This window comes from Physella acuta, unplaced genomic scaffold (genome assembly GCF_028476545.2).
Source record: "Physella acuta isolate Inbredline_101_S28 unplaced genomic scaffold, ASM2847654v3 ptg000454l, whole genome shotgun sequence".
Classification (NCBI taxonomy): Eukaryota; Metazoa; Mollusca; class Gastropoda; family Physidae; genus Physella; species Physella acuta.
The window spans coordinates 191,530-203,881 of NW_026731973.1; the positions used below are offsets into that span (position 1 = coordinate 191,530).

General features: G+C 33.7%; 1 protein-coding gene across 1 annotated transcript; it reads right to left on the reverse strand.

Moving 5' to 3' along the window:
• Positions 1 to 2,620: 2,620 nt before the first annotated feature.
• On the reverse strand, positions 2,621 to 12,352 carry LOC131943408 (kelch-like protein 26). Its single transcript, XM_059303511.1, has 2 exons — positions 12,280 to 12,352; positions 2,621 to 4,092 (listed from the first exon to the last, which is right to left on the reverse strand). The coding sequence occupies exons 1-2, from the start codon at positions 12,350 to 12,352 to the stop codon at positions 3,038 to 3,040; spliced, it is 1,128 nt and encodes a 375-aa protein (XP_059159494.1). The 3' UTR covers positions 2,621 to 3,037.

Here is a 12,352-nt window from a genome sequence, read left to right on the forward strand (position 1 = left end):
GATGCGCAATATTATTAATACTTTATAAATTTAGATGCGTTTTTGAGAAATCGGAAATAGCGTAAATTAGTACTTCCCGTCAACGGAAATTACTCAAAATTTGACAGAACGAAGAGAATTAGATCTTTTACTTACACGAGAAATTTCATTTATCTATCTGAAATAGTATTCAAGTTATAGGCTTTTGAAAAATTCAAAATAGAAAAAGTACCCTTTCCGGTTATCGGAAATCGCTCAAAAGTTGATACGGATTTACGATTTTGATAAAATACTTATATATGAAATTTCATCAACCTAGCTGTAACGGTACTCAAGTTATCGTGTTTACACACACACACACAGACACACACACACACAGAGACATACGGACAAGATTGCAAAATTATGTTTTTCCGTATCAGTGAAATGTAAAACGTCGAGATTTGTAAAAATCTCGATTGTTTTTTTTGCACGATTACAATACTTTCTTTATACTTCGTATATACGAGAAAGTAAAAAGGAAATCCAGTTTCTTTTCTACTGTAGAAATAATTCAAAGTTCCAAAAGGCCCCTAGTCCTTTCTTACTATACAAACATTGGCATTCAGTGTGTGTCTGTTTGGGGGGGGGGGGGGGTAGTCGAACAGGGCCCATTTGGTGCTACTAACACTATATATCTTTGCACTTGGAGTCCGTTGATTGAATATCCGGCGCAGCGTCAAATCCACAGGCGCATCAGCCCGCACCCAGGCGGTTGCGTAATCCGGTACGCTCTGGGCTTCCCCTCGAGCTCTACGGCACCTACATTAGTTATAATGAGCGCCATACAGTAAGGATACGGAGGGCTACTATAATCGATACCTAAATCGAATAAGGAGTGTCCTCCAGCACATCAGCAGTAGAAAAGGTTGGGCGTCCCGAGATAGCCAGTGGCTACCTGAGTGAAAGAGATCCGTTGATTGCGCTTCCTACTTATTCAACGATCAAACTGCAACAGGAGTGGCCTTCAACGCCCCCGGTTTACAGATGACACCAAGTACAGGAGCACCTTACGGCGGATTAAAACCGAACCAGGTGTAGCATCTGGCTACATACGGTAGGGTAACATGTCACTCCCGCGACACCCTTATGGGTTCGCTGAAATGTGTTCAACAACACAATAACATATGACGATTATCGTACAGTTGGTTTTTCAAGCAGCACGCCCAAGGGCGTCTGTTCGGTAAAGTGGACAAACCAGCGCCCAAGAAACAAGGATAAAAAAAAACCAGTGGCGTTGTTTACATTTTAACTATCTCAGTTTTAGAAAATAAGGCCACACGACTAAAAAATACACAATTATTAACGCGTTGATAATACCATTACAAATTTGTTTGTAAAACTAGATCGCAGCAACGCGGACGGGTACACTAGTTAGTGTAAGCATTCTTTAAAATTTCACTGTGACCAGGAAGGAGATTTTGATTTCTATGATTGATTTTTTTTTTAATCTCATTATTTGTTTAGTATAATGATATTAAGATGTTCTGAAACTAATTGTAGATAAGCCCATCGGGTCAGTACTTAGCCATCCTAAGTATCTAACATTCAGAAGCAGCTAAAATATATCTCAAGGAGCTTATTAATCATTTTGCAAAATTAAAAGCATGAGAAAAAAAACTGATGCAAAAAATCATGTGTAGTTTTTAAAAAGTGGTGTTATTTGCAGGGCCGGTGCTACCTATAAGGCGAACTATGCGGTCGCCTAGGGCGCTATCCATATGGGGGTTGCGCTAAAATGTGTAATCACCATTATTAAAAAGTGCCCAATAATAAATTTGATTATATTATATAAACTATAGGATAGTATTCGCCATGGGCGTCATCACGTTCAGTTGGTGCGCAATGGTTTTTAGTCATGTAACTATTGTAAATAAAACATGTAAAATACTTTTAAAAATTCATAAAAAACGTTTTAATAACAAGGTTTTATGTAATAATGCACTAATAAATAAATTATTGACTACTATTTAAATAACTGTAAAGATGGTCTTTCTTTCAGACCTTTATCATATTCATAACAATACTTTTCTCTAACCAGTTTGAACAAAATAACAACACATTAAAAAAACAAAAACCTACAAAAATTTAGATAATTCATTTTTTATACTTTTCATACATATAAAGTATAAGTTCAAAACCAATTGAATTAAATAAAACGATACATAGATAATGTTTATAAAATGTCATAAACGGTTTCCAAATATTAATGATAACACAAACAATTTTTTAAAAAGTAAGTACAATTAACAAAACATACACGACCATATGAGTCTAGTTAACTTTGGACAGCAACCCATGTACGTTAGAAAACTCCATAATCATACAACTGCTTCATTGCAGATTATTCTTAGGTAGAAAAAAAGTCATAGCAGCAAATCCAGAAATATAGTACGGCTGAATCTGTGGTCAATAAGCTAGAGGACGTATAACAATGTAACGCGAAACATTCAATAATATTGGAGAAAATCCCCTCAAATGGCACAATTTCAAATTCAAAGAAGAAAAATAACTTTTAAATAATTCAAGAAATATAATTTTTAAAACATTCTTATATTCACAACATAAAGCAATGTAAAACTGCAAAAAAAAAAAATCGAAATCAATATTTTTACAAATCGTGTCGTTTCACACCTCCCTCTAATGTTTAAACTTATTTTGTCTGTATGCCCTTATGTCTGTCAGTTTGTATATAAACATTATAACCTGAGTACCGTTTCAGTTATGCGGTCAAAATTCCGCAAGACTAAATGAAAAGGAAATGAAATCGGCGGCAGCGGGCAGTAGCAGTTTTCGAACGGGAGCAGTGTTAAAACTATAGGTAGAAGGATGATATGATTCATATGTGGACTACCACTCATGCTATAGTAGCTATAAAGAAATTTGGCTTGGAAATTGTTTACATGAACAGCAACATTGATCCACGCTTTTTTCTTCGGAATTACGTTTGGCTTGTTTTGAGAATATGTATAAAAATATGAGCCATAAAAGTCGGATTGGAACTCGAATTAAGGAAATATCAATCCAGTTGACCGCTGGTTATAGCCTTTTGATTGCAGTGTTTGCATGTTATATTGTGTGGAGGAAAAGTGTTGTTTACATTTCCTAGTCCAAACATATCGTGCTGGTTTCCTACTTTTAGTGATCTCTCTTGCTCAGAAACATCAAGTCTAGTAGCAGCAATTCGATTTACTGTTGATACCGCTTTTTTATTTTCAGTAATGAATTCATTATTCATCAACATAGTGAGACACTCTTTGCTGGTGTTTTGGAGTGGGATGACAGCGAGCAACTTATCAAGACAGGATCTGCGATCAATTTGATTTGAGGAATCTACACATTCTAAATCCATGGACTTTATCTGCGGAATATCTGGATGAGAACATTGAGACGTTTCAACGACGGGCTGACTGGAATTATCCTCAGCACTTGCCCACCGTAACACAGTAGTGACGCAAAAGTCGGGGCATACTGTGAGTTGATCACTTTGAAGAATATCTAGCAGCTCGTTTAAAGTTAGTTCCATGAAATTTTCAGAGGATACTAAATCAAAGTAAAATGAAGCCAATGCATTTCTCACTTTGGATATTACCTTCGATGAACTTAACATTTCTGCGTTTTGCAAAATCATCTTGTAATTTTCAAAAGTTATCCTTTTTTCAACAAACTTTTCAAAAGCTGAGATTAATAATGTAATCTGCAATTGGGTTGCTGCATGCCAAATTTCAATCATATTTTCCTCATTTAAGACGTTTCTCCCTTTATATATAACATCAAGTATCAGACCAAATATTTCTGGAGAGATGCCCTCTATGGTACAGCTTGATTTAGATTTTTCTCTCATATCTGTCCTCATGAGAGCCTCAAAGAAACCAGAGCAGGAACTTAAGACAAACTTGTGGCAGTTGAACTTGGTGTCGTCAACGTTGACCGTAAAGTCTGTGAGGTTGTCAAAATTGGCTTTAAAACATCCGACAATGTCGGCTGCTATTTCCAAATCCACATTATCTACACGAGTTGGTTGTTTGGTCTCTGATTCTCTGTGAAACATGTTACATTTCAAATTGTGATAACCTATTTGAGTAAGGAAAATATTTATTATTAATGGACACAAAAAGGAATGACAAAAAAAAAATAACATTTCATATAATTTTATACAGAGCAAAACAACCATGCGGCGAGAAACCTAAGCATAAACTATAATGAACACAAACAAGAATGACAAATATAACTAATGTTTGATCTCATGTATATACAGGGAGAAACAAATATGCACACAGAAACCCGCAGTTTAGGGGACCGGGTGAGGTAGTTACCCGGCTGTTTTGGTAGCAAAAGAGTTCGACAAAACTGACATTTTTTTTTGCAAAAAAATTAATTGTATTTCTTGTACCTTGATTTTGATTTTGTAGAAAAAAATTACATTTTAAATGAACAATATTTTGACTATCCTGCAATCACAAACCAACACTAATGCGTAGAAAAAAACAACGATTCACGGCCTCTAGTGTAAACAACATTCAAACGTTCACAGTAATTCTATGGCTTACAGCTCTTCTTTTAATATTCATATGTTGGAGGAAACAAAGCTCCGTTTACATGTTTAGAATTTGGTGCATTACGCGCACGTAAATAAGGGGCTCATGGTTCTCCTTGAAATAGCTCAAAACGCGGGGCGTAACAGGGCACATAGTACTCCATTAGATAATCAAATAGCGGACCAATAAATATACTTTAAGGGCATATGCTCCGTTTTTTTTCTATTTTTTACAATTTAATATTTAAAGCCTTGTGAATACTTTTACCAAGTTTGACACATGAAAGTAAGTATTAAACAGCAAAAAAGGGGTTGAAAACAATTGTGGTTTTCATTGAAACCCAAAAAACCTTCGCCATTTTTATGAATGTTTACGGTATTTCAAAAAATACTATGGATTTTTTTAAATTCATACACTTAAATCAAATTTAAACTGCTTATATTTCAGTATATATTACAACTTATGTCACGAAAACTTTTTGAAATTACTACTAGTAGAAATTTTACTAGGTTTAAAAAAATCGTATCCTTTTTAGTATTCAAAAGTTTCAAATTTTGCACATTATTTACCATTTACTTTTTTTCTATGAAAGCCATCACAATTCCCTCGCGACAAAAATTGTATTTTTGCATGAGGAACTATTACTGAAAATATGGTGGGTATAGGCTAATAAATAAAAAAAGAAGTAGGCTTTTCAGTTTTTAGAAACCTGCGAACTTAGAAAAACAGCCAAAAAGTAACGAAAAGCAGGTCACAAAAATACCATATCTGTGTAAACTGCAAAGCCGATTGAAAGCTTTGGGTGTTTCTGATATTATGGAAGTTAAGATTATCAAATACATGAGTAAACCAAATTTCCAATGAAGCCAAATACAATATGATGGCGGATATACATCTTTTGTAATTAGTCTAATTGGGCGAATTCTGTAATTTGGTATTTTGTTTAAACACTGAATATCCGTTTTATCGTTGTGTGCCATGGTTTCTTATCACAATGCTCAGCTGTAACTATGTATCCTAATATATAAAAGCCCACGTGCGCACTTCTCTCTCTTTCTCTCTTCCTCTCCTTCTACCTCTCTCTCTCTCTCTATCTCTCTCTCTCTCTCTCTCTCTCTCTGTCCGCAACATTTTTAGTCTATGTGATCAGTATGTTAAGCGATATATGGAGAACTTAAAGATACGGACTTTTGTTGAAAATAATATGTTGAATGTTTTAAATGTATTAACCAAATTGTATTTAAAGAAAGAAAATAAAAATAAAGTCGTATTTGAAAGTAGAAACACTTATTCAATTACGCAACCGGAAAGTGTTTATTGTTGTGACAAGAACGCAAAAAACAATTACGTCACATGTCACATGTTTAAACTACAGAAAGTACACAACACTAATGGCGTTATCTTCCAATTTTAGAACATGAATAAAATGAACTATTTCATACAAATTTGATTAAGATCGATCGATCTATCTGTCTAGATGTACGCTATTAAATTTACACCCTTTTCTCGGCCGAAACTAATACAAATTATTTTTTACAAAAAAACCATAAATAACACCGAACAGCCGGGTTTTTAACGGAATCATTTAAGTGTCTCGATCAGTCTATGCATTTAATATGGTGTTGTATTGACTAATAATGTATATAATTTGGTTTTTCTAATGGGTATTGGTAGCCTATGCTATTTTAAATATGTCGGATTTTTAGCTCTACATTTATTTCTTTGATTTGCCACCAATATCTTTCAGCGTGTAATAAAGCACATTGCGTTTTTACCAATAACTATTTTATATAATATATTTCTCAGATAAGCATAACATTTAAATATATAGGCCTATAATTAACGTGTAACTACAGCTTTTTAAAAGCTACTGATGAAAAATGAAGAAAAATCATTACCTAATTAGCTGTTGTTTGTACATCTTAATATAAACGTTTTTCTATCTCGTATGTAGCTTTTTCCAAATGTTTCTGTAGAGTTCTAAAATTGCATAACATATTTAAGGTTTGTGCACACATTATGAAAAACGTATTTAGTAGGTTGTTGGCTCGTTAATTTATTATTGCAACACATAACTTTGGGCATTTCTTTATAAACTAGGAATGCTGCCCAGCTTCGCTTAGGCTTTCGAAAACATTGAGAATTTGCATGCTTAATTAATTCGCCCGAGGGTCGGTCTACGACCTCAGGAGTTGTGAAGAGGTTCCTCCGTGGACATTTTTTTTCGATTTATAGCTCATATAAGGTAGCCTACCGGTCAGTCGAGGTCAGTTTTGACCCCCTCATCGTAGACTTTTCGGCCAACCGGCCCCCGTGTTCTGTCGCCCCAAGGCAAGATCCTGCCAAATTTGAAGCGCCTGCGGCGCCGGGAAGTGCCATATCGGACACCCGACAATCTAGATCTAGATTCCTAAAAGAATTTTTTTTTTAAGTTTAGCCCGAGCATAATAAAAAAAAAATACATTATCTAAGTTGACTTGGTGTGTCTCGAACCCGCACCACCTGCGTGGTTTAATGTACACTAACATCTTCGCTATTTATAAAAAACGGGGAATGAAACACGTATTTTAAAATCTTAACTTACGCGAATATGCCTATTCTTTCAAATTAATTTTTTTATCCCAAATTAGCCAGTTCCAAACAAAGATTTTGAATAAAATAAATAAGTCTTGAAATAGTTTAGTCCTAATATAGAAATTTATTTTTGGAATTGATTTTCATTTTAGAGAAGTTAGAGTCTAAATCTAGATCTTAGCGTCTACGTCTAGATCTAGTTATTGCGTAGATTTAGATTTAGATTTAGTCTAGATCTAGAATCTCTAGATCTAGAATCCAAATACATAAAATAAATTTTATGAGTTTAGGCCGGAAAAATTGTATTGTATACGTTCCATAGTGTACGTAGATCTAAATCAAATTTGAATGAAATAGTTCATTTCTTTTTATTCTAAACACGGCAGATGACGTCATTAGTGACGTCACCGTTTTATGCGTTCTTTTTCACATATATTAATGCTTTTCCGGTTGCATAAATGTAACAACATGAATTCTTTGTTGTTATTGTGGGTTCTTCAATATACTCATACGAGCAACAGTAGTTGTGAAACAATAACTTTATTTACACTTTGTACAGAGAATTAATAGATCCATAGTAAATCCATGGTCACAACTGGTATAAGTACAATCACAGTCAAGAAACAAAGTGTCGTAGTAACATCCTACATTCACAGCCACAGTCCTCAGGTTCAAGTTCTAGCACACCACAACCGTTCACCTTTCGCTCTCTCTTTTATTCACAACTTTCTCTCCCCTTACGTCAATGAGCGATCTCACCCAAAACACGGAAAAACACATGACGATCGCTCAGACAGTCCTTCCGCTAGCCAGGTACTCTTCATTCATGCAAAACACAATATAATAAGGATACATAATAATACAGTCTGTGACACGTCCCCCCTTCGAATAAAATTTTGTGTAACAAAATTTATAAATACAATATTAGTAGGGCAGGATCATGTGCCAGACAACAAAATTTATAAATACAGTATTGGTAGGGCAGGATCATGTGCCAGACAACAAAAAATTGTGTACAACTCAAAGTAGAGTAAAATATATTCATTTTAGACTAAGCACTTGTAGTCATAAATGTATAGTGCATACAAATACAACAGTATGTAGTGACTATATCAGTGATAATTAAAATATGTCAGTGTTTTGAACAAAAACTTTAAATGTACAAGCATTATATTTAATATTTAATGTATCAATATACATTCACATAGGAGGAAAAAATATTTCAATTACCCAATAACTGTAGTATAAACAAGACAAATGAGTTTAATAAATTACCAAACGAGTCTGGTACATGACCTTATTACCAAACATAATACATAGTTGAAATTATCAAAGACTTAATTCAACTCATAATTTAAATAACTATATCCTATGTAGTAAAAAAACTTCCTTATCATCAAGGTATGTTATTACCACGCATGAGTAATATACTTTGTTGTCTCCCCTAGTCGACCCATTTCAGTCATATCTAGGTCACAACACAACATTCTTGCCTTTCACAGGTATCGACTGATACAATTCATCATTGAGACTTCCGTCTTATTGTTATGCGGAATAAATAGTCTCTAACTTTTACTTGATTTACTTTATTCACTGTTAATTAATAGTATAGAATAGGTTTAACATAATACAGTTTTCATTCTTTTGAAATATTACACAATTTATATAATTTATATTTACTGATACAAATTGTTTGATATTTATATATTACAGTTACAGACTGTATAATATTAATAAACTGTCAATTGATAATTTAATCTTAGCATCCTCTATAGCATGAGTAATCGTTCTCGTGCAGTTGACGATGACCTGTATGCCATCTCTCCCTCAAATTGTAGCTTTTAGCTTTGCTACCATAATGATTTCCTAGACTTCGTGAAACTTGTGTTACTTCATTTGTTTTAATATTCTCTTCTGCTTTCTGAACAACGTCAGTAGTTATCTTACTTTGTGTACGTTCGTTTGGTTCATCAACCAACTCAATATAAATATTATGGCATTGCTTTGGCCTCTCATAATATGTGTTGCGTCGGTAACTTCCATTAGTATACCTATTCACACTTTTGTTATTCTGAATTGAACTTGATACATTATTTCTTAAATTACAGTATTTCTCACATGACTTTCTGTGTACATAATTGTTTCTTCTCTGATTTGCCAATCTATGCCAACATTGATTTTGGTAATGACCTGTTTTTCCGCAGTAAAAACATCTAGATTTTGGCTTCTTATAAACATGGTGACTGTTTTCATAGTTTGCTAAATTTCTTTTTCTTTCATTCTGTGCATTAATGACATTAATGACATTCTTATTAACATGTTGACTGTATTCATAGTTTGCTAAATTTCTTTTACTTTCATTCTGTGCACCAATGACATTGTAGTTTCTAGTTACTGTTTCATCTTTCTTAACTTCCTTGTGCTTCTTTATTGATTCTAATTCACACATAAATTTCTGTGTTAATTTCTCCATTTCTTTGTTAAATTTATTCTTGAGTTCTAGTATATCTTCTTTATAGTTTGACTCCAATTTTCGAAGTAAATCTTCAATAGGTACGTTCTCTTCATTGTGGCTTATTAAGTTCACTGATTCATTAATCATCATTAGTTTATCATGATTCCTGCCATTCTCCGATGGACTTATTAAATCATCACTGCCATTAACTGATGGGCTTATTAAATCATTTTGACTACCATTCTCTGATGGACTTGTGATACACCTTTCAATAATATTCTCGTGTACCTGCGTTTGAGTCAATAAAGAGTCGATCTTAAGACATTCTAATGTATCTGTCACCTTTAAATCATTATTAAGTTCAACCTCTGTTTTATCCTTGGGTTTCAATTCTTCCTGGACTATGTTACTTAGTTCTTCATTCCAAAGGTTGCCAATATTTACTTCTTCAAGTTCTGCTTTAAATTCTGTCTGTTCACTTTCTAATTTTGGTTCATTTGTGTCTGTTATAGCTTTCATTTCTAATAGTTCTTGTTTATATTCTAGTTCATGTAGGCCTACTTGTTTTTCCAAAGTTTCAGCCCTTTTATCTGCTCTCTGTTTTCTGTTTCTTTTTTTCCGCTTTCCTTTTGATTGTACAGTCTCCTCTACTTTATCTCCATCTGACATTTCTTCTTCTTTTTGCACCTCTGTAATAGCTCTTGATCTATTACGCACTATTTCTGTCTCACCATCTAATTCTCTTATTACTTTTCCATGAGCTAGTCTGGGTTGTTCATTTTCTTCGTCCCATGCTTCTAATGCTTTTTCTATGTCTCGGTCAAATCGAGTGTTTGCCCAGGCTATCTGCTTCTTCATCTTCTTAATGCCTTGCGCCCTCGCTAGTGCTAGATATTCTTCAAAACATAACATTTTGATATATTTTCTATGACATAAAATATAAATTCATTAGTTGACAATAGATAAATGTTAATTAATTTACAATACCCTTTCTTGTATTCTGGCTTTGTTCAGTTGATTAGAGACATCTAGTAATCCAAGAAAAGTTCATAGTACATATATAGTACAAAAATAGTTCACTTTGTTGATTCCAAAAAGTTGAAAAAAATTCAAAATAGTTCTAGTAGCCTGTTACAGAGTAGAAATTTGTCCAGTTTTAGATAAGACATCTTTAGGAACAGTAACAAAAATAAACTTGATCTGCTAAATCCAAACAGTAGAAAAACTTGAACAGCTAATCCATATAGAAAAAACTTGAACAGCTAAATCCAAACAGTAGAAAAGAAACACTAAGACTTGATCGGCTAAATCCAAACAGAAAAAACACACAGACGATATTTACTCGACATTGGTGAGACAATATCGAAATAAGGTGATAAAAATTATCACGTTGATGACTTGAACAAGACGTCTGACTTGACTACAGCAACCCTTCTGACTTGAGTGTAGATAGATGACTTTCAAGAACTTGACGTACTTGGTAAACAGTGGAAGACCACAGACTGTAATATCTCCATTTCTGACATATGTAGCACCAATTCTTCAACCACTTGTGACATCATAAGTAACAGTAATACAATGTAGCAACATCACTTTATTGCCTCCACTTCTGACACCATATGTAACAACATGAATTCTTTGTTGTTATTGTGGGTTCTTCAATATACTCATACGAGCAACAGTAGTTGTGAAACAATAACTTTATTTACACTTTGTACAGAGAATTAATAGATCCATAGTAAATCCATGGTCACAACTGGTATAAGTACAATCACAGTCAAGAAACAAAGTGTCGTAGTAACATCCTACATTCACAGCCACAGTCCTCAGGTTCAAGTTCTAGCACACCACAACCGTTCACCTTTCGCTCTCTCTTTTATTCACAACTTTCTCTCCCCTTACGTCAATGAGCGATCTCACCCAAAACACGGAAAAACACATGACGATCGCTCAGACAGTCCTTCCGCTAGCCAGGTACTCTTCATTCATGCAAAACACAATATAATAAGGATACATAATAATACAGTCTGTGACAATAAATAATACTGTTTCTCTACATTCGAATACGCCTTCAATTTTTATTTTTCATCTTTAAATAAAATTGTGGTTATACATTTAAAACATCTAACATATTATTTTCAACGAAAGTCCGTATAAAGTTCTCCATATATCGCTGCCGTTTCTGACGTGATGTCCGGCGAAAATATTTTGCGGACAGACAGAGAGAGAGAGAGAGAGAGAGAGAGAGAGAGAAGAGCGCACATGGCGTTTTATATATTAGGATTGAAACGAAATTGCATTTATAAGCAGAAAATATTATATTTAGATCACAATTAGTTATTGAGTTCTTCCGATAAAAGAAATCGGTTCTTTAATTTTATGATCAATAAAATTACTAAAAAACCTAATAACTAGAGCATAGATTCAGTTAGCGAAACAAATTTGTATACATAGGTACGTAAGTGGTATCCAATGAACGGAAGTTTGACTTTACGCTATTTCCGATTTCTCAAAAAAGATATTAATGTTTCCTTTATAAAGTATTCTTTTTATGCTTTATTATACTTTTTCGCTTATTAGGAACACAATTATTTATTCCGACGCAATTCTATGATAAAAACAAAAATCATAATATCCATTAACTACTGAAGACATACATAAACAACACAACACACCAATTTAATTTAAATTTACCTATTTTCACAACACTTTGAATATTTACTACATTCATCGTGTTTAGAAGTTTGATGTTACTTTGAACCACCAT

Coding starts and splice junctions, on each gene's coding strand:
- LOC131943408 (XM_059303511.1), bottom strand. CDS start 12,352: ATGGTGGTTCAAAGTAACATCAAACTTCTAAACACGATGAATGTAGTA. Junction 4,093..12,279: donor TCAAAGTGTTGTGAAAATAG/GTAAATTTAAAT, acceptor TTACTCAAATAG/GTTATCACAATTTGAAATGT.